Source organism: Colias eurytheme, chromosome 8 (genome assembly GCF_061535395.1).
Source record: "Colias eurytheme isolate Ceu_HAF_F1 chromosome 8, ilColEury1 Martin Lab GWU primary, whole genome shotgun sequence".
In the NCBI taxonomy this organism is placed as follows: Eukaryota; Metazoa; Arthropoda; class Insecta; order Lepidoptera; family Pieridae; genus Colias; species Colias eurytheme.
Genome location: NC_142987.1, coordinates 6,832,674 through 6,856,550, shown reverse-complemented (window position 1 = coordinate 6,856,550; position 23,877 = coordinate 6,832,674). Strand labels below are relative to the sequence as shown.

The 23,877-nt window shown below is 32.7% G+C and overlaps 1 protein-coding gene across 1 annotated transcript; it reads right to left on the bottom strand.

Annotated features, from left to right (window-relative positions):
• On the bottom strand, positions 1–6,345 carry ect (ectodermal). The gene is made up of 8 exons (XM_090104708.1): positions 6,064–6,345; positions 5,724–5,929; positions 4,537–4,647; positions 3,940–4,353; positions 1,166–1,376; positions 605–1,076; positions 396–530; positions 1–284 (listed from the first exon to the last, which is right to left on the bottom strand). The coding sequence occupies exons 2-8, from the start codon at positions 5,920–5,922 to the stop codon at positions 147–149; spliced, it is 1,680 nt and encodes a 559-aa protein (XP_089960834.1). The 5' UTR covers positions 5,923–5,929; positions 6,064–6,345; the 3' UTR covers positions 1–146.
• Between the last annotated feature and the right edge of the window lie 17,532 nt (positions 6,346–23,877).

The following is a 23,877-nucleotide window of genomic DNA, read 5'->3' as shown; positions in this document are numbered from 1 at the left end:
CTTTCACTATCCCGAGCTATACCTTAAGTCGTAGTTTAAATTCATATACATAGTATAAAACTATTATTAAAACGCGATAAAAAGACTGCGTCGAATCAATTATCCAGCTACATAAAGTAAAGATACAGGAAACCATATTTAGTCACTTATTGCCTCACGACGGTTTGGTGAGAGAACATCGGCTTCGAAGCGGATCTCAGCTTCTCAGACACAACGTGAGCAATTCGTGCACTTCTTTGCCAAACTAGTTCACGAGTCCGCTCATGATTGCTATCTACTCGAACCTGAAATATAATTTAAACAATTTAATTTCTACGTCGTCTTTCACAAAAGAGAAATGGATTATACGAAGCAACTCCTCGCTAAAAGAAAGTTTAGGCAAGTAGTAAACAAACCTGCTTAGGCTGCAACACTTTAATAGAATGTAATGTAGCGACGCCTTGACTGTTGACGCGCAGAGTAAGTTTGCCGTTCATCTCAGCAGTTGTAGCTGTAGCTGATTTAAGTTCTTTCTTTGCGCCACGTCCAACCTACAAAAGACGGTGTTTATAATCAATCATTCAAACGACTCTGTAATAATAACGTATTGAAAAAAAATACTTACTTCCTTTTCAACCCGAAGTATCAGGGGTCCAACTGCGAAATTGCTTTTTATCGTCGTATGGTCTGACATAATACTGACTGCTACATCGCCGGATCTTCTTAAAGATGAAAGCCCATACAGAGTTCCCTTTGCCCTGGGCTTGCTTTTTTCACTGGTCTTAACCTTATTTGATGATGGCTTCTTCGTGTTCTTTACCGGTGCTTTTGCTGGTGGTTTAGGTTTAGGCTTGGTAGTTTTCTTGGGCTTAGGTTTTGCTGTGGTTGACTTCGCTTTTCCGCTTTCATTTCCAGATTTCTCTTTTAAAGCTCTTGTTTCTGTTGACATAACATTTTCATTGACTGTATTAGGTTTCTGCTCATTGACTGGTTCTTCTACTTTATTCGTTTGTTCGACTTTTTCGGGAATTTCGTTTTCTGATTTCTTTTCAGTAACTCCACCACGCGCCGTATTCTTCTTCTTATTTTGATTTTTCCTAGAAAGTATATTTTAGGAAAATTATTATAGTACAATATCGAAACGCCGATAACAACAGATAAAGGTAAAATTATGTTGTAGACTTACGTTTTGTTTGTTTTATTTTTATTCTTTTTGGGTTTTGATTTTGACTTTTTGCTTGCATCAATTGGTTGCAATTTCACACTCACGGGATCATAGGAGCGTCGCAAAATATCATTCATCTTTTCTAGTATACTATCAACAAATTTATTGTATTTGACTATGTACACTGCAGGCACGGGTGCTGGTTTCTTAGGCGGCTCATCAGATAGTGCTCCTGTTATAAGAGTTCATGATTTAAGAAAAACATACCTACACTTTTTTAACTTAGTATATGTAATTTTTTATAGTAATCGTAATTCTTAAATATAATTTGTGTCATGTTATATAATATCTTTATGAATGTCGTCATATTATGATATAAAGAATTGAGTAAAAAACAATGTGTACCTGTAAGATACTTATTTCTTTGAATTTCTTTTACTTTATTAATTACTAGCGGTCTGCCGCGACTTCGCGCGTGTTAGAAATCATGTCCCTAATGCCTATCCTGAGATTAGCGAGTTTAAACAAATATAAACTCTTCAGCTTTATATTGTTAGTGTTAATCAAAGAATAAACTTTTGTATTCAAGTGCCTACAATCTCATTTTTTTTTTAATTTTCTGTTTTTGTAGCCTATAAGCAAACCATTAAAACTTATCCCAAAGTATCGGAAAAGTTTTCATGTAACGTATTTTCAAGCAACACATTTATATATTTCTTTCTATATGGTAAAACTTTTTTGTCATATCAAGTCACAGTCATTTTAACTCTTAAGGTCTTCAGGTCAGGAAAATAGTCAAGTAAAAGTACAAGTAAAGTCATTTCATTTATTCTGTTCACACCAATTCATAATATGAGTAATAACTAAATCTAAATAAGATTCAACATAATGAAAATTGTTGATTTGTTCATTGAATACGCCGAAATCCAAACAATCAAAAGCAAATAAATGATTCACGGTATAGGGAAATCTGTTTACTATTCAATTTCTCTCTCAACAAAATCTAAACAAATATTTACTGAATTACATTATTCATGACATCACGCACTCGTACACAGTGTGTAATTAGGTATTCAGTGGGCTAATAATTCATACAACAACACGTGCAATTCAAATCACGTCAGTGAGGCACGCGAACGGCTAACTGTTTTAGTCTCCAAGCAGCGCTTGAATTCTAATCGTTTGTAACAATTAATAGGACCAGTCAACGATGGATTTTCTATTTTCTACACGTAAAAGAAACTGCGTGCCAAACTATTCGCAATCGAAGAAATCTAATCCAATGAATAGTGGCTATTTCAACCTTCATAATCCATTTACATTGACAATATTTAATTTCACCTTCAGTTCAATTTAATTCGATTCGATGTAACAGTCATTATTACTGTCTAGAAATGTTTACAAGTTGATACGATTTCTTTTATCTTTGAACTTGAAATGGCTGAAGCTACTCGTTACTGATTTCTATCAAAGAAAGGAAATAGAGACCGCAATCGAGCGAGTTGTTTTAGGCGTTGCCGGTAACAAACTCGTTTAATTTAGGTCAAAATGTTCCTCGCGCCTCTCCCATAATTTCTTAGTGACAAACACTAAAAATTTCTCTTTTCGCATCTCATTATCTCGATTTCACTAAAGCGGACATAAGGCACGCGAATTCAGTGGTCATTTCGTCATTCAGTGAAAGTAAGTCTGAATCAATTTATACTCTGATCTCTGAATGTCGGGGTGTTTAGATTTGTCAAGGTCGGGTTCTGGGTGCGGTCAAAGAAAGTGTCAAGGCTACAGAAGAAATCGGATGGGTTCATCGTACGAGGTCCGGATGAGAAAGTAAGCGGGCTCGATACCCGCTCTCGACCCCTTAACACACATCCAGTTCATACTAGTTCCTTGTTAATATTCTACTGAGCTCTAACTACGGTCTGTCAAATTTGATGAATGTATTATATTATAGCGATCTTATCTACTATCTATTAACTTGCTTTTATCGCATGCGTCTAGTCTATAGGCGGCCTTATTATGTATCGGATGGGTCTAGGATTTGGAACTGGTTTGTACGTATAATACATATATATAAATCGGTCAAAAAGCTAGTTACTTATATTACTTTTAATATTTACAATTTAATCATAACAGAAATAAAGGATATATGTTGTAAAAAGCATAAATATTTTAGCATATAAATATATAAGCTGCTGGATAGGATCAAGGAATTCTACATTTATATTTTATTTTGACTAGTTCATATTGTTAACTTTATGATACGAAAATTAAATTAATATCACTAGATAATGTCACTCTCATTTGACAATAAACTAATTCACTAGAGTTTTGACCGACATACAAAATTTATCTCTTTAAATACGCACAAATCATTTCAGAGGTAGTTTAAAAAATTCCACACAGTTTTAAGAACAACAGTTTTATTTCAAAATAATTTGCCACGGATCTGATGTGACATGATCTAGACATTAATTTAACTTTTACTTTTTTGGGTCCATACTAACACTCACACATCAAGCACACACACTTAATAAATAAAATAAATTAAATAGCATAAATAAATAGTTAATAAATAGCTAAGCTAAAGGACGGGACCGAGGAGGTCTCTCAGGTGGATGCGGGAGCGAGGCACGCCCGTTCGCTGGCGCCATTTAACTATCTGACCTTTTTGTGTTCTGTGGTCCTTATACCAGAGGCAGTGGTCGCTTTTGTTTTCTTTACTTTACCGTGATGAGTCTTTTTTCCGCTCTTTTTTTTGAGGGCCGCGACATTAGCCTTTAACTTTTTAGACTCACGTGAATGCTTGGAAGAGATATTCCTGCCGAGGGCATCAGAAATGTCGTCATCTTCATCATCGTCATCGTCTTCCTCTTCATCATCATCATCCTCATCATCTTCAGGTTCTAATGCGTCGGTGATATCTTCCTCATCGTCGTCATCATCATCGGCATCGCTAGCGACGGCGGCTTCCGAACTGGCAACAGGAGTTTCTACTTCAGCGCTCGCGGGTTCTTTTTGAGCCTCAGATTCGTCTCCTTCCACGGCGGGTTCGCCTTCTGATGCTTCGGCTTCTTCTGAAGCGGCAGCGACTTCTTCGACGGAAGCGGATGAAGCGGCAGCGGGAGCAGGCGCAGCGGCCACAGTGTCAACCGCAGCTACGACAGGCTGTGCGGCTGCGGGCTCATCATCGTCATCGTCATCTTCTCCACCTTAAGAGGAAGAGATAATTTATTAATAGTATTTTTTTCAGTCTGATTTAGACAAAATTATCAGTAACTCAATGACTCTAGTAATAGTAATAATTACCAATAATAGTTATATTATTTTTCAGCAAAAATTTACATATCATCGAACCGCTTTTATAATTATTTTAAATTGTTAATTAATCTTACCTCCCAAGATGTCATCGAAGAATCTTTCTAGATAATCATCATCTTCGTCATCATCTGCTTCCTCGTCTTCATCATCATCGTCGTCATCGTCGTCGTCGTCATCGTCATCACCTAGTATAATCAAATTCAATCTTAATTTATGTATTCATTCCTCTCAACACTAATTGTTTAATGGGCATGTACCGTGAGAGTTTAAAATTATATGTACTAATCGTTAGAAATGACGATAAAAAACATAACTGTAGGTATATCTTTTATCGATGTGTTCATATAGAGGTTTCATGGTAAAAGAATAGTTTGAATCTAGTTATCGGGAATTAATTATTTGTACTGTAATATTGCGCAAAAACATTACTGCGATGGTGCGTGACATCGAGAAGTATGCTTTATCCAGTAGAAAGCACGGTAGCTTCATTTTCTCTGATTATTTCTTTTAGAATCAATTAACAAATGAGAGCATCTGTCACGCTGCGTACATTCCGTTCATTCGCGTCCTGATTCGTTGGAATTTTATCGATAAATTGTAATACTTTCTAATGCATATGCAATCGATTCAAATAAAATATTATACTTAGTGTTATTAATATGTAATTATTTTATGTAAATCATACAATATGGGATTCATTTGTAATTTTTACATAGCCTAATTAACTTAAAAAGTAAATAAAAAAAAACAATTGAGTTGAAAGGACTTATTTTCAAGCAAATGAATCATTTATTTACATAGATAAATGAATGTTTGTTGTTTTAAAAGGAATTTAATTTTTAACAATGGTCCAAAAAAATGATGTAAATACAGAGAATAAACGAAAGCATCCATATAGTTTAGACAATATTTAAATCCGTTGCGTAATTCCCATCACTAAATTGAATATGATCCTTTACTTGTATACATTTATTTTCAAAACAAGTGTAAAAATATTCCGATGAAAATATTTAACACGTATGAAACGTAAATCTAGTATTGGATTGTAACTACCGTTACTATGAATTCTTGCAAACGGTAAACGGTATACGCAAATAAATTTATTTACTCTACTTGTTTAGAACTTGTTAGAAAGTTTTCATTTTACGGTAATGACCGTCAAACTTTTTATTTGAATATATTAAAATAAATAACACGCGATTTTATCATGAAATAATTTCACTAAATAGATTATAAAATTAGAAATGATAGTTTTATTCACCTGTGATATCAGGGATACCCTCATCGTCGTCGTCATCGTCGTCATCATCGTCGTCGTCACTGGAGGCTGCGGGGGCGGCAGCCGGGGCCGACTGTCTTCCGACTTCCTTCACCTCGCCCTCAGCAGACCTGATGATGGGGCTACTGCTAGCCAACAACACTAAGCAGCATACCGCCGCTAAAAACAACAATGACCTCATCTCGTATCTGAAACAAACAGGGGCCTTTAATCATCACCGTCAAGAGGTGACCGCGACGGGGTGGTCACGGGCACTCGCTATCACGATATCACAACACTATCACAATCACAGCACGTGCACTGGATGTCCTTAACACTTCACCTTTTGACTTTTCACTGTTGAGTCCTAATGGGCTCTTGCGGAAGATGTTCCGCCCGCGTCCTTCTGTGTCGGTGATCGGGACGCTATGTCCGAGCCTGGCGAACGGAAACGTTATAGCGGCGGCGTCTTCACCGCACTCTCTTTTATAGAGTTACGTCACACAGGCTTGGAAGGAAAGTAGTGATGGTAGCCAGTGCGGACATAGATCAACGGCGTTATAGACTTTCTCCGAATATCGACTCGATAATGTGCTTATATATTACAGTGTTCGCTCTTATGTTTTACATTAGCTATTACGTGTTGTTACCTAAACAATGCTAATTGAGCGTAGCTCTGTTTCGTCGAAGGGCTGAATCTATTATGAGTTAAAAACTTATCATGTTATATTTTATACTATACGCCGGGTCTGCGTCAGTCGTGAATCTATAAGAATCGAAGAGGGGTTGCAAAAGTTCGATTAACTAATTTATTCAACTTATTTGCCGACGTATAATGTCTTTGGAGAAAAGTGGGCAAGCGTGTGGTATTGGAATTTTAAAACATTTTGAACATTAGTATGTGGTCACTAGAGCCATACTTTCACTTAAGGTTATGTATGAAAACGCGTCTAGTGTAATTGATAACGTGACGTAAAAAGGAGGCGCACGATTGGGAAATATTTGCAACTTTTACTAGCACATTATATGACCAATTATTATCCATTATAAATCGCAATTACAGCGCAATAAAATTACAATTTTATCGTGCGGATTCCATTCATAAACAAGGATTACAGTTGTGAATTGTAGAATTTTATTTATTTGTTTAAGATATATTATAAGCACTATCTGTAAGTATCATTGTACAGTATATAATGTAAAATATATCCATACAAAGATGTAAGTAGTTAATAAATTATTACTTTTAAATACATAGCAAAAATAATACTAGAGTTCACTACAACGAAAGCACTATAATCGCATCAAACTTAAAGTTTAAAGAATTTTTCAGGAGATACGAATCTCTCCAATCATATTTCGATCTTGCATAGTTCGCGTTTTAACAACCAGGAAATGTGATGCGCTATTTCCATAAAAGTGATCGTCGTTATCGTAATAACTATAAAGTCAGTGCACAGGTTGATATCGCGACATCGCTCCTAAGCGAGAAAGGTCTAAACCCGTTTTTGGTTTTGTAGGCGGCCACAAATATTTGTATGCGGCTTGTGAATGGACCTCGAGGACTTTCTCCGACTGACTCTTACACTGCAAGCGTCAGTCGCTTGTTAATATTTTGTGCCACTTTGCGTTACCAAAATTATGACATTTTTTGTATTAACCGCTTCATTGGGCATTTTCACACCAGGTACTGAAGCATAATTTTGCCAAACATTCGTGACAGAAATCTTACAGCAACTTAAATTATCCTCCTTATTCTACGTGTAAATACATTTTATGTAAAACATAATCTCGGGTAGGTAATTGACTTACATAAGAAATCCTTTTGCCAGATACAACTAAACATGGATCGTTCACTAAATCAATATTATATTGCAGTTCAAAATAAACATCAACACACGACTGTAGTACACATCATAACCAGGATCTATTACGTAACCCTCAAATATTTAACATTTCACTCAGCAGTTTCTCCATACTGAAAACAACGGCCAAACGATTTACTCATAAAACAAATTACTACACGTTGTAGCTTTTTTTTTCTCAAATTCTCTATCCATTATGAAAATTTGTCTACAATTTCATGATCAATATTATTTTTTACGAAATTATTATCCGACCATTATATAGATTATAGCCCATTAAAATTTTCAAAGTTTTTAAAAAGTTATGTTTTAGCAATTCTATTAATTAGTTTACTTAACTTTAAATATATTGGTCTAAGGTCTGTGGTTTAGCTGCAACATACCACAATGTCAACAGAGCGACTATCAATACTGTATAGGAACCATTAAAACATCAAAGAACCAGTCTCCATAAGGTCAATGTATTCGCAATTTACCACGGTTATTCTGAGATATCTACGATTTTAGCCATTTCTACTTCATATTCTATTTCATATTCATGATATTCAAGCTTTAGATTGCTGAATTCTCATGCTGCTCATAAAATGTAATTAATAAAAAAAGGAAAGTTATTTAACTCACATAAACTTCCGTTCAGCTTTTTTATGTAACACGAAACCAATCCAGATAATCTTCTTGGAATTATGAAAGTTAACATAATTGAAACTGGAATGTATTTCGCAATTTTGGTATTTTTATTACTTTTGAGTTTGTAATATTGTACTTTTTAGAGCCAATAAAACAACATTATTCGATCCATGAAGTTAACTGATTGTAGTCTTACCAGTTAGTCTCTTATTTTGTTCCGATTGTAATAAATATTGCATTGAGATTAAGATTAATGGCTGGTGTGGTTAAGAGCATGGAAATAAAAAAGTTACGAGCCAATTGATCTTTATAGTCCCTTTCAATTATTTGATTAAATTGTTTCGATGTCAATTTGAATGTTTATCTGGATTTAATAAAGTGTAACAGAGAAAGCTCTCAAACATTTCTAGTGACTGCGGTTTTTGATCGTTGCTTTTTTTTCTTTATTTGAAAGAAGTAATTCATCCCAAATTGTTAATTTTTATGACAAATTAAACCTACTTATGTTTGTATTAATGAGTTTTTTTTTCAATGTTATCTTCTATAATGCATGTATATTTTCACATTCAGCGCCATAACATTTCATAATAACTAAGATCTCAACACTTCTAAGAACAAAATTAATGTCAATGTTGAGATTTCAAGAAAGTAAAAGTTTTAAGGAAAATGAAACGACAAATGTCACAGTTGAAATACTTTTATGGATTAATGAAACGTGCATAATTACAATTGTGACAAAATCCAGTTTTTGTACAGTTTCATGCGCTTGAATTATTTGCTAATCCTTATATTTTTTGAAGATAATTTTTACGTCATACTGAGAACTATATTCCCCTTATGCAATTTGAACCTTCTAGATTGGTCTAATTTTATGGTTTATAAAATAACAAATATAAGTACAATTAAAATATCTCAATATATTTCCAGAACGCAGTTATATCCAATGTTTTGTTTTGAATTATTAATATTCCTGTATCAATGCAAACTCTCTTGAGTATTATGAAATATTATAACAATTAAACTAATGATTTAAAAGAAAACAATAAATAAAGATAGTGAAAATAAAAATTAAAAAATAAGACCATATTATTGACTTAACCGGGTGACCTGGTCTTAAGTATGGGAAGTAAATCAAGGGCTATCCTGATTAGCAGTGGACGTCATAGACAAAGTAAACAGATACTAGACGTTTTAAATATAAGTAGATTTTTTTTCATCAGCAATTACTATAAAATTGTTTCTATCTCTATATGAAAGCTAATTTCCAGATTGTTATGAATGTTATTATGATACCTAAATAAAAACACTTTTCTAGGTTTGTAACAAAGTATTGACAGTGATGGTCTTTTTAGTTGATGTCTTAGTTCAATTAAATCAATCACTTACAAAGCTCAAGAACTCACAATAAAGTCTCGCTTATAAGATCTCCTGAAGCATGAAACATCTTATACGAGGAAGCAAAACATCACTTTATAAAAACGACTAACGGTTGCACCGCTACAAGTACCGTGGAACTTTTTGTTACAATGCAACTTTTTTATATTAATCTTTTTTTTTGCTCGATCATTGGCAGTAGAGTCTATCTAAAAATGTTTATTATTGTCCATATTCCATTTCATAAATATGATTGAAAATGGAACCGACTCATTTTAATTGTATCTAAAATATAGCAATATAATACAAAATCTGTTTATTTTTTCTAAAAAAAACTAATATTCTTTCTATAAATAACTAAGTAAAACAGAACCTGGCTAAATAAATCTCAGTTACACTATATTAAGTCGACTTAATATTACATTTTTCAGTATATTAAAGAAATTCCTTTAAGAGCGAGTTTAAGAGAAATCTATAATTAAAGTCGACATTCGCACGAGTAGAGCGAAAATGATATATTGACCAACTGTCAGCTGTTACTAATATGATGTGGAATATATAATTAAGAAAAACAGAGAAAAACCTACGAAATGTACATTTTTAAAATGTCATAACACAGACAATAAGATATATTAAAGTAGATTTTAATAGCAATATACATTGTCATTTATCATTGATATGAACTTTATAGTGATTATTTTTTCTTAAATCCCACCAATATTATAAACGCGAAAGTTTGTTAGAATGTGTGCTTGTTGATCTTTCTCGGATCAGCTGATCGGATCTGTATGGACTTTTGGTACATTAGAAAATACGATAGTCTTGACACATAAACACATATCCTGGGTACCACGGGGTGCCGAATTTCAACTTGTATGTAATAGGTATACGTAAAGAACTGAGTGCTTTAATATGATGTGAAATTACACATACGATCACATGAAGCTATTCGTACCTTACAAATTAAATTACTGTCACCGTGACAAATTCGTACCTTACAAATTAAATTAATTACCAATCAATTAATTTATTATAATCTGTGACAAACCGTCGTTTAAGTCCGAGGTAAAGTGGGCCACTAACGCGACCGGTCGGACTTTCTTCGCCTTCTCACTTCCGCCTGCGAGCCTCCACGCAAGGACTCGTCACCTATTTACTGTATGTTGGTCACTAGGCACAGCTGATTGGAGTATATTAATATGTTTAATTGAGATAATTGTAATTAGAAGAAAAACTTATTTTTAAATGTGAGGAGGTAAATGGTAAAACGATGTTACAACGATTCAAAAGTGCTTCTAGAAGTCTTATTTAATAAATGTTTTGAGTTTGAGTTTAACGAATTAAATAAGCATTACCTTAGTTGTTATGAGGAAAATCTATAGTTGTTTTATTTGTGCTGTATTGGTTTGAACGATTACAAAATAAAACTTAAACTAGGTTATAGATACATTAAAACAGTCTTATTGCTATAATGCGATTTCTTCTAGACGACCGAATGCACATAGAGAAAATAAAATCAAGGAGAGGATTAGAATGAAGTAGTAATATTAGATTCTAATCCCTATAATTCAATTGCTAGTAAAACCATAAATAATATTATACTATAATAAAACTATAAAAAGTATTCTAACTTGATATTTTAAATGTACCTACACGAAATCGGAAATGTTTTGTGAAATTTGCAAAAAAATGTTTTTATTAATCATGCACGAAGTCATTATGTTTATGCATAGTGAAAGTTTTTGAGTTACATAATATCGCACTTTTAGAATTTTTAAATTCACGATAAGTAGCAGATATTATGTGTAACAGTGATACGAGGATATCACACTGTGCATTTTGTATGCAGTAATTTTGTGTAGTTGATATCGTTACATAAGAGGAATATTATTAGTGAAATTCTTGAACCTTCACTCTTTGTTTTAAGGATTACGTCTACTATTTGTTAGAGCGTTAAATATTCATTACTAAATTTTAAAACGTAAGACATTAATAATTTTTTTATTCTTATTACTATCAAACTAAGTATATAATGAAATTAATTGTATTTTAAAATTATAAAGAGTGGTGTAGAATATAGCAAGATTATTCGCTTATAAATTCTCAAACATATTTAAATATTGGGACATCTAGCGGAAACTATCAAAACTACATACGTTCATATGACTACTGATCTACAACTTTTCATAACCTCCGTAGCCTTTACAGTACGTATATATCGCATTATGTTCTTAGTTTATGTAATGTCTATAAGATGGCGTTGATAAGTAACTAAACTATAGTGCGAAAAATAATAAAACTTCCAAAATCTTATGCAGTTGTTTTAGTTTATTTTTATAGTAGGTATAATCTTAAAATATCTTATATTCAACAACTGTTCTTTCTTCTTTTATTTTCTTCAATTTTTTATTTATTTCTTAACAATAAAACTGTCTTGAAATACTTAATGTGGAAAAATATTTGCTCATATAATTGTCACATGTAAAAGAATGCCAATAACGCGATTCGAAGATGTGTGCGTATCAACCTAGAGTATTGGAATGTGATGGGTTGTTGGTAATTGATACCACAATATTTGTAAACTTCTTGAATGCTCATTGAGTATACTTACAATATTTATAAGGTTAAATCATAATGTGAACAATATAGAAAAATGACTATAAAAGAAACAAAAAAATATCGGCTTTGGGAAATTATATCAAGTCACTTAACTATCACTATGTGAGTGTTTAATTTTGCCTATAATGAAAAAAATTAATATTGTTTAATTTTCCAGCTTTATGTATTTTTTAAAATATATTATGAACTTGCATGTAATTTTACTTCAAAATGCCAAAGCGAAGTTACGATTCCGAAGACCATTGTGGTTACTTTGATGTTTACAAACTGAGGAATATATGGACGATAAAAACCCATGGAGGGTTGTCGCGTAAAAACCACAGGACAGTTCTTTGGCATATTATGTTAATATAATTATTATGATGTTACATATGTAATTTGTAAAATTGTAAAACTGATATGATTAAAAAGAGCAACTATGGAGTTTCTTGCCGATTCTTCTCCGTAGATACTGCTTTCCGAATCGGTGGTAAATGTTAAAAATATGTACCTAATGACGTTTCAAAAGTGCTTCTAGAAGAAGTCTAATTGAATAAATAAATGTTTGAGTTTGAGTTTGAGTTTGAGCGGTCATAGACATCAGTGAATTCGTTACTCTACACAGATTATATGAGGGTAAATTTATAAAAATGTAACACATAGGTACTTCTGGCAACAAGTGTATTTTCGATCGTTCAAATGAATTTTTAGTGAACGTTGGCTACCAATTACCATATATCGTCATCTGCCCCCATAATTACGCGGTTAGGAAAAGCATCAACCGATCCCACGCTGCGAAAAGCTCGAGAACATAATGAAAAGTACCGACACATCCGCTTAGCCAACATTTATGAATATATTACATAAGAACCAAGGAGCAAACAGACTCATGTGACGGAGTCATGTGATCGAACACAATGACAACCTTGACATTTTGCGGGAGGACGCACCGAGCTTACCAACCCGCGCCTTTACGCCACACACGCTTTGTTATCGTTCAATATTTATTCTACTAGTTTAACCTCAAGTTCTACACACTACACGACAACAGCAATAACATTAACATTAATTAATGGCCAATTGCATATTTATTAATATTAATTTGTTTACCAAAAAATACACAATAACAAATAATGTTATGCAATAGGAAAACAAAAGAATGCACATCAATGTTAGACGGTAATTTTAATAAAATGATGCCTTTCAACCGTTGTTGCTAGGCAACGATTTACGCTGTAGGCCATTATTATTATATGTAGTTTATTATTATTAATGGTGATTGCGTAGATTACAGAACAGATTCCTCTACATTAACCCATCAGTATAATGGTCGATATTATTGTGGCTCTAAATGAAATTCCGGGTTAAAACGATTATTATTTTATTCAAAGAAACTAGTTGTTATTTTAAGAAAATATATGATGATATTAACGATTATGTTCAATGGCATTATGAATATTAATAATTTGATTCTGAGAATTTTTCATGGGTTTCAATATTTCAACTAAACAATGCAAATACTAAACTATTTATATTGATTAGTTAATGTATTTTAATCAAATTATATAAGTTGTTTTGGGAATTTTATTATACAATATCCATTGAAATTCGTGAATACTTCTTGAAACTGTATTTAACAGACACAAAAGAAATATCTCTAACTACGTAATCCAATGTTTAATGATGTACATTTATAGTAGTGTACAAAAACGGCATATAATTCAATTTCCACATAAGGCTCAGCATCGCAACAGTATGTGCGTAATCGATCACTTTATTTGTTTTTGTTCAATGCTGTGATGTGATCGAATAATTGCTTCGTGTAACTATTTTATAATGTATTGTAAAGCCTGGGACATTTGAATAGATTTTTTGAGCTTTATCTAATTATATACTTGTGAAAAACTTACTAATCCGATCCAAAAATATCCTGCAGTCAAATTTAATTTATCACTGGTCTTAATGTTAGATATCAGTGTATTAGAGGTATGTATATAGATAAACAACAGAAATATGTCATCTGTTTTCCAAATACGTTATTTACTAAATAGGTAATATAATAAACGCGCAAAGGAGGTCTCAGCGGTAGGAACTTATATGGGCCGGTGATACCTAATGATGATGATGATGATTATAATGATAATATCGCAAACGTAAAATAACAGTATGAACAATGAACAATCTTCATTTTTGTTATTTTCGTTGTTGATTTAATGTATGAATATTAATTTAATATAGTTGTATAAGACCTAGTTGGGGTGAATAACATTTATTTCTTCATATTCACCTGAACCAAATGACCCAAATGCCCCTTTGCTAAATAGTCGTTCTTATTAAAATTTTATATCTATCAATAAGTTTTATGAGACAAAAAATCTGCACATAAAATGTTTGTAAAAGATAAAACAACAGATATCATAAATTCTCAACTCGACTTAACTCCTACAATAGTTGGAAATTGTTTACATAGACATAAATACATATATATAATAAATATGTTTTTTTTTCAATGTTATTACTCTTTTGTTCATTTAAGGGCCGATTTTTCAATGCTTGGATAAAACTTATACGTCCAATAAAGTATTACACGATAATATCTATTAAAATGTCACGTAAACTGTCAAATACGGGCAATTAGAATACGTTTTTAAAATGGAAGTTTTATACATTATTCGACGAATAAGGGCCTGTTCAGTGCGACGCGGATGACCTACGCGGACGTCCGCGACGGACGGTAAAATGTATGAAACCTTACAGCGCGTTCAGCTATCCGCGCGCGGTCGAAATCGCTCCGCACCGCTCCTCCGCGCCGCGGATGTCCGCGGGCGGACGGTGCCTGGTTCTAATGTATTTGTTCAGTGCTCGGCGGACAACAGTCACGCGGAGCGGATGTAAAGTACTGTCGTTGTCATGGCGGCTGCGTCAAATGTGCAAACCGAGAGGGACAGTCGATCCCGATCCGCATCGCACTGAACGACAAAATCATCCGCGACGGACGCAAAACCTAGTCCGCGTGCGGACGGTCCGCGTCGCACTGAATCGGGCCTAAGGGCTTGTTCAGTGCGACGCGGATGACCTACGCGGACGTCCGCGACGGACGGTAAAATGTATGAAACCTTACAGCGCGTTCAGAGCGACGCGGAGCTGTCCGCGTCGCGGAGAGCTATCCGCGCGCGGTCGAAATCGCTCCGCGCCGCTCCTCCGCGCCGCGGATGTCCGCGGGCGGACGGTGCCTGGTTCTAATGTATTTGTTCAGTGCTCGGCGGACAACAGTCACGCGGAGCGGATGTAAAGTACTGTCGTTGTCATGGCGGCTGCGTCAAATGTGCAAACCGAGAGGGTTACAGTCGATCCCGATCCGCATCGCACTGAACGACAAAATCATCCGCGACGGACGCAAAACCTAGTCCGCGTGCGGACGGTCCGCGTAGCACTGAATCGGGCCTAAGTTTTATCCAAGCATTGAAATATCGGCCCTTAATACTTATATTTGACATTCATAAAATAGCTCGATTGACTCATCTCGATCACGGGTCAGTTCAAAAGAGTTCAACGCGCTGTTACAATTAAGCGCCTCGATTTTTCAACGATGCTTGCTTCGATCAACTAATTATTAATATCGTTAAAATTGTATTTTTCATCAAACTTACCGTAGCTTTTTCAACATATCTATTAATACTATGTACAAAAAACTATATACATTATTGGTACAAAAACAGGTGATTGAACAGCTATTTTTAAAACATTAGACGTTGAAAGTTTTTATATATTCCTTATAAAGACACTTAAAAAGCTTTATCGCTAACTCCTGTTGTTTTATGAGTATTCTTGTAAATAGCAAGTTAATTTACGATAGTATTTTTTTAATATAAATACCATAAACTTCATGTTTTATAACTTTATATCTTTATTTTAAACGAAAAAAATATGAAAATTATTTAAAAAACGTACACGCTGCAGTTTGAAGTTTTTATATTTGATCAACTTTTTTCTTTCTTTTTAGCCAAAATATATCCCTAGTTGAGGCTTACTTGGCTTAACGAATTGTTAACTAATACTACAACTATTATATTTTTAAAAGTATTATTGCAAAATATATATTATTATATATAAAAAAATATATATTATTATATATAAGTATATATTATATCTTTATTTAGTTTCAAACTGTGTTATTCCAGCGCTAATTCACAAATATATTTTATTTATTTTATACACCTAAATATTGCTTTAATTTTTATGAAAAACCATTCCTTTTCTAGTATGAATTTTCTAAAATATTCACAGTTATTTCAATTCAGATACTTTTGCATTATGTGCCAACAGATATTTCATGTCTTCATTCAAACTTCTATCTACATTACGTAGCTACATAAAATTAAAAAAAGTTTTTTTTTTATTTTATTTGCGTAAATTATTTTATTCTTACTCATCCTAACAATAGAGCACAAACATGTTAATTACCATTGTGCAATGTTTAGTCACAGACTAATAATAATATACTACGTGTTTAGTCAATAAACTGCATTAGATACACAAAATACGTAACACGAGTAACGTTACCCCACTTTGCGTAGCTAATGCAACCGTACATACTACCCCTCAAGTGTATAAAATAACGTAAGCAATTGCGATATCTATTTACTACGAAATACGATCCATAATAGCTTAATTGATATATCACCACTAAAGTACTGCGCTCTACACCCAAGTTTAGATAGGATAGTGAAATAGTTACAAGCTATATTGAGCTTTCTACCACTCGAGATTAGGGATATTATTGTATGTTGGTAATATGTGCATTGAATCTTCGATTTTCATTGACGATACGACCTCAGCAGTCACATGACTTCAAGTCACATGCTCCTGCATTACGGAAGCATCACTTTCTCCCGCCACTTAACATATTCGCGCGTACAGAGTAAAATGATTAAAATTTAGTAATGATCTAATTACACAATTGTTTCATATAACTAGGTTAGTTGCTACGTAGGAAATTTGTTGCATATAAATCCTTAATGTTCTTTTAACTTAAAAAAATTAATGGATTTGCGAAAAACATCTACTTGCGTAACAAGTAAACACGTCTACGTGCAAATATTTGAATGTGAATGTAATGCAGAAATACGCTGTGGTATTTCAAAATAAAAAAAATACTATTTTCATCGATATAAACAAAAAAATGTATTTAAAAAGTATAATATTACATCTATTTTGAAATAATTATTAAATGTAGAATAAGAGCTCTGTATGAGATTTTAATCACAAAGCAGTATAAATACTTAAGATTAGACGGTAATTGGACTCGTTAGGTATGAGTCCAATATGATAGATATTGGACTCATACTCTATTCACTCATACGTTCTATAATATCTATATCGTTTAAGTGCAAATATTGTTAAAATGCCAAGAACTATAATAGATACACGAATAGCTCATCTTCAAAAAAAGGTGGTTTTCATAAAGTGCAAATATCAAATAAGAATTCACCGAAAATAGCTGTTCCCATCTATACATATACATAGAATAATATGATAGTTAGAATAACTAGTACATTACGCAAGCTGTTGCCACCTGGAAACAGGTTACTATTAAATATAGCTTTCGCCCACGTCTTTACGCACGTGGTTTATCACAACAATCAAATCATGTTTCATTTAATATATGTACCAGGAAAATTATCTGCATGGAGGAGTTCTGTTATTAAAGTGGGATTTACGCTGATGAGTATCGAACTTACACGAATTGGTTTAGGATTTACCTTTGAATTTTACCCTTGAGTCAGCTGGCAGGCGTTGCAGATATATCAAATCATAAATCAGGATAAAATTATCAAGCCTCTTCTCGGGAATTTGGGTATAATTTTCTGCAAATAAATCTCATCTTTTAATAAATTTTGTCCAACAGGTTCTGGGAGCTTGAGATTTTGGATATTATTTTATATGACACGTTCGCAGCGCGTTTTTATTGACTGTAGACATAATGGGAAAGTGCCAATCTTTATCAATATAGTGAGACGCCCATTATACGCATCGATATCATCAGAATATCCATAAAAACTATTACGTAATGAACAGATTTATGTGCGTTGAATCGAGCTTTACATTCATGGCACGTACATTTCTAAATAATAGTTCTCGGGTCCTTTATTATTAGTTCAATGGTAGCGCCTTCGGTCTTTTCATATCATAGTTTTCAATCGTAAACAACCTTTTGTCTAAGCCAGACAAACCATGCCTTATAATTCACAGGTCGAAGCCCCCGATATCAACATGTTAATTTTATTTAACTTTAATCATTATTTACAAGAATTTGCTGATATTAAAAATATATGAAAACTGGTTTGTACGGTTATGAAAAAAGCCCACAAAGTAATTTATTTGAACTATTCATCAATTCAGCTAAAAAAGAACAAGAAAAACACATTATTTTATTAGTTTAATTTTATTTCTACTGCATGATTTCATTGTCATGCAATGAGAGACGTTGAAAACATGTTCTATAGTGAAGTGATTTTAAAATAACAATTACAAATAATAAGATAACGAATAATAAAAATAGAGCATCATCATACCGATAAGTTTATTTGAGGAGATGACGCAAATATTTTTTAATTCTTACTTTTATAATTTTATTATTTTTATAACACGCGTCATCTATCATATTATAATATTTTATAGCAGGAATATTCTGGGTAAATAAATAAAATTTTGTGAAAATATGGCACTGAACATCAGATAGTATCAAGATAACAAAACGTCGTCCTTTCGGCAAACATATAAAAGCGCTAGAGTTCTAAATCCTTCACAATCCGGGTTGATGAACCCGGAAAGATAATTTTAATATGCAGAGTCGTAAAGAGATTGTCGATTATCCACGGAACTTAAATAAAGATGTTCAAAATACGTGTCGATATATAGCTGTACGATATACATACGAATTGTTAACATACATTCACCTGAAACATTTAAAATATTCTATATACGATTACTCTACAAAAATGTGCTGTGCAAAATACAATAATTATCGAATGTTTTATATGAACTTAAAAGTTGCATATCGAAGATTCTTATTATTGATCGCGAAACTACATACCACATATTGAGATCTCAGAATAATAAGGCAATTATCTTAACAATTATATTTTACTTTTTATGACGATGATAAACCGATATAACACGAGCTTTTAAAAGCTTCGTAAATGATTATAGTTCCTGGTATATTATAAGTATACAGAATACTTCTACCACATTCTACCCTTTATAAAATGAAACATGTAGGTAATTAGAATTCCAAACAGCACGTTAATTCTATTACTTGCCATTTTTCAGTAAGGGCCCATTTTTCAATCCATGGATAAAACTTATCCGCCCAATAAAGTATTACACGATAATATTAAAATGTCACCCGTAAACTGTCAAAAGCGGGCAAAAAATACATTTTTGAAATGGTAGTTTAATAAGTTATTCGACGAATAAGTATTAACCAAGGATTGAAAAATTAGCCCTAAATAAATTAATGAAATCGAACGGGAATCAAAATCACAGCTGATTACTTCAATCTCAAACTTCAAAGCCTCGTATTTGATGAGAAGTTCGTGGATGTTTTTGAGGCATTGAATACACGCAACATAGTGTTTGCGGATAGCATAACCACAATAGATAATTTAGCGAATACAATATCGGTATATCACAATTATAGAGGGCATCTGATGGCGCGTGGTCACGAGTCGACTCTTCACGACCATCCTTGATCCATACTATTGTCCCTTCTCCAGTTCACTGACCTTCATCAGTTGATAAATTAACACATTATGAAATAACATTAAATATGCGAATTATAAATGCGATATCAAAGCTCGGAAATACGAAGATTTATAGACTTATATTACTTAGATAGTTTTTTTTTATATGTATTGTTTATACGAAAAATTATCTCTGTTTATTAATTTTCGCTGTCAGTTAAAAAATGTGTTGAGAATGTTGATCTCAAAGTGAAAATAAAAATATTATTAAGGGCCAATTTTTCAATCGCGAGATAAATAGTCTAATAACTACCTCTCGAATAGATTTATTCAATTATTTATCTAACTCATAACGGCTCGCCTATTTTTCAATCGTGATTTATTTGATGAATAACTATCTGACCAAATATTTCCATATTGGCAGCTCTGCTCTCGGAGTGGCGAAACAAAAATATTAAATTAGTCAGGTTAGAGCGGGATAGAGTCAACTCTTGCAATTTGTCAACAACCGTCATTATGACTCACGTCAGGAGTTGTCTTGTATTGCTCTTGTCTTCTATGATTGTTGATTGTTGTTTTGATTCGAGTAAAGAGTTTGGTTAAATTTGTGTTTCAATTTATATATTTTACGATAGAAACGACATACTTAAAGGCAGCGTTCGGCAAATTTTCAATGGCATGGTCATCAGTACTATCAAAAACATCAATTCCAATATGATTTTAATTGATAATAATTATAAAGAAAAAGGTTTCATTGTTAATAATTCTACGCTCTATGTTATGACAAACGAAAATATCCCTTTGACGCGTTAGTTGTCAACTCAAACGCCTAACCGTCGAATAGCGCGCTATCTGGCCGTTGGAGCGGCAAATAGATTTATTCCTCAAATAACGTAGTTATTCGATAGATAAGTCCTATTCGTCTATTGAAAAATTGAATATTTTGTTAACTGAAGAATAAAGTCTATCTAGCTGTTTATCTGGGCATTGAAAAATCGGCCCTAAGTAGAACTAATTTAATTAGATAGATGAAGACGAGGCAGCGGGAGCATAACATGGACCAGAAATTATTTTATTATAAATATTTTATTCCATTTAAACAAATATAAAATATTATTTTCTTACTATTTATTTTCGGCTTACCTTATTTTATTATATGTTCTACAAATACTGCCTTATATTTACAACCAAATATCATAACATAATTTGTTCATTAGCATTTTATTTTCACATGTGCATATTTAATGATATGTAATAAATAAGAATTCTAGAAAATATACTAATTTATTCAGAAATTATATCATACAATTATGTAATTAAGTGTAAAACACTATACTTAAACTATGTATTATAAAACTAAAATGCTCTTATATTATAAATAATATTTCTTTTTAATTACGTAGTAGGTAAAGTTAATATACAAATTTATAACTGCGTCATTAGACATTGGCCTAGTTATTATTTATGCAATATTATGAAATTCAAATTAAACGCCATACGTGGAAATCCACCACGAGTTAGCTAAGTTTCCACAAGGCATAGACAGGCTGGGGATTAAAATCGTAAGGAAAAACATGATTAGAATATTCCAAAATTAGTAGAGATCTGCAGAGGAGATAATTAGAATATGTTTGGTCGGAAATAAAATAAAAGATTGATTTGACTACAAAAGTAATTGGGTCGCACTTTCTACCTTTAAACCATTGAAGATAAGCGTGAAGAAATTAATATGGGATAACATGAACTATCCGATAACTGATAGCGTTACATTTACATAGGACATAGGTAATTGAAATTGTATAACTTTTTCCTTTTTTTATCCGTAAAAGAATAATTAAATAATAATATACGTCTGCATATACATATCTAAAAAATGCCGTAGGTATAAAGAGCTTTTGAGAATCACTATTAACAGTTCAACAACTCTATATAGCGCCGTGTTTAGTCACATGACGTCTATTGACGTGCGACAGAATTTGGAGAAGTCCAAGGATATCAAGCCAGCACAAATAAATCAATAAACATACTAGGTAAATTAACTATCTATAAATCGGTCAATTTATAAATAAGATACGTTAATAAAGCCAGCTGAGTCCCTTTCACCCACGACAGCTATACTATAGCGTTCCTGTTTCGATTGAAGTTGATTTACATGAATTGGTTTATTACTAATTTCAATACCAGCCCAACTACTAACAGATCAATAACCTTCAGATGTAGATTGATGACGAAATTGGAAAAGTGGACTGATATTGATTGGAATTTACTTGTTCTCTCTCCAGTTTAATTTGGTTATACATTTCAATATGAACTCGTTTAAGGTAACGTTGGAAATTAATATTATGATTAGAAGCAAGACCTGCAATGTTATTTAATAGAAACTACACACTATGTTTGAAATAAACAAAGCCTGTCGAATCCTTTGTGTAACTGTAGGAAAGCATGACAAATTCATGCCATCTCACTGTATACGTCTTTAGTGAAATTTTCGTCAATATTTGAGCATTTTTGGAAAGAATAGATATGACACAATACACGTTTCTTTTTTATAAACATACCTGTCACAGTTTTAAGAATGTATTGAAATAATTTCATAATTATAATTTATGTATTTCGTGTTATTGTAACATGCCTTTGGCCTTCCCATATTAAACATGTTAAATATGCATAAAGAACTGACCCCAGTATGTTAAAAGTAAAATAATATTTTTAATCAAAACGTATATCTATATTAATTAACGCGAGATAAGAAAACCAACAGCAGGTAATCAACAACTCATAATTAATCATTCCTAGTGATGAAATTGAATTTTTAGGATAAGCTCTGTAACGTTAGTTATACGTTATCTCAATAGATATGAGTATCTTTATAAAAAAAACTAGTAAAGAGGAATTCAAATTTAATGGCTTTAATAACTTTTTCTACTGCATTGATGTAGCAAAGACGCGAACACAATGGTTTAAAAATATGTTTTTAAAAAGAACATCAATTGTTTTGAGTAGTTTCCCGAAATTCATTATACAATTATATATATTTTGTGAAATACTACTAGCTAGTTGACTAGCAATACTTAACTCATTTTTTCTATTACTTCATTCATCATAAGAATATGTAACACCATTTCACAACACTGCAGAAGGTTTAGTCTGGAAACTGGAAATATTTTGAATTCCTTCGGAATAAATGCTAGTATTTAAACAAATTTTCTTTTGTATAACATAACAAAACAAAAGACAATTAATCTTCAATTACAACCCGTATCTACATACGTTTTTACCCATCTATAGAATTGTATAAGGCCTGTAACATGTGATGTCATTCGAGCTCCGACAGGTTTGGTTATTCTTCCACTTTCACTCGCTCATGTCATCTGAAGATAATTTCGGAGCTATCGTTAAATTAATTTGAGTATGACCACAGATAATGTAATACTATACTAGTATGACATTATTATTTTACATGTTAAAGGTTGCCCGGGAGAGGTTGCTACCTAACAATAACGCCTATCTCTTATATATAAAAATGAATCGCAAAATTTGTTGGTAAGCGCATAACTCGAGAACGACTGAACCGATTTCGATAATTCTTTTTTTATTATATTCCTTGAAGTACGAGGATGGTTCTTATGTAGAGAAAACGTAAATATGTACCACGGGCGAAGCCGGGGCGGACCGCTAGTTGCTTATATAGATAATATTATATTGTTTGTATTTCATGATTCCAGTTTTAATGCAGTAAAGGATTTTTATTTCATTTTCATTTCACAGTCTTATATCGTAAACCATCATAGATAAGTAGATAACGTTCGTGTTTGATTTCATAAAATGTGTTTGAATATTCCATAGATTCGGATTAATGGATTAATAAACATCAAACAGGCAGATTATGCACATAGAGTCTCACTTAGGTATATGACTGTAATATAAATGTGGAAAGCTGGCCCCTAC

Excerpts from the sequence above, each read along its gene's own strand:
- ect (XM_090104708.1), bottom strand. The coding sequence starts at position 5,922 with ATGAGGTCATTGTTGTTTTTAGCGGCGGTATGCTGCTTAGTGTTGTTG. Across the intron at positions 4,354-4,536 it reads CTTCGATGACATCTTGGGAG|GTGGAGAAGATGACGATGAC; the intron begins GTAAGATTAATT and ends CTTCCTCTTAAG. Across the intron at positions 1,077-1,165 it reads AAAAATAAAACAAACAAAAC|GAAAAATCAAAATAAGAAGA; the intron begins GTAAGTCTACAA and ends TATACTTTCTAG.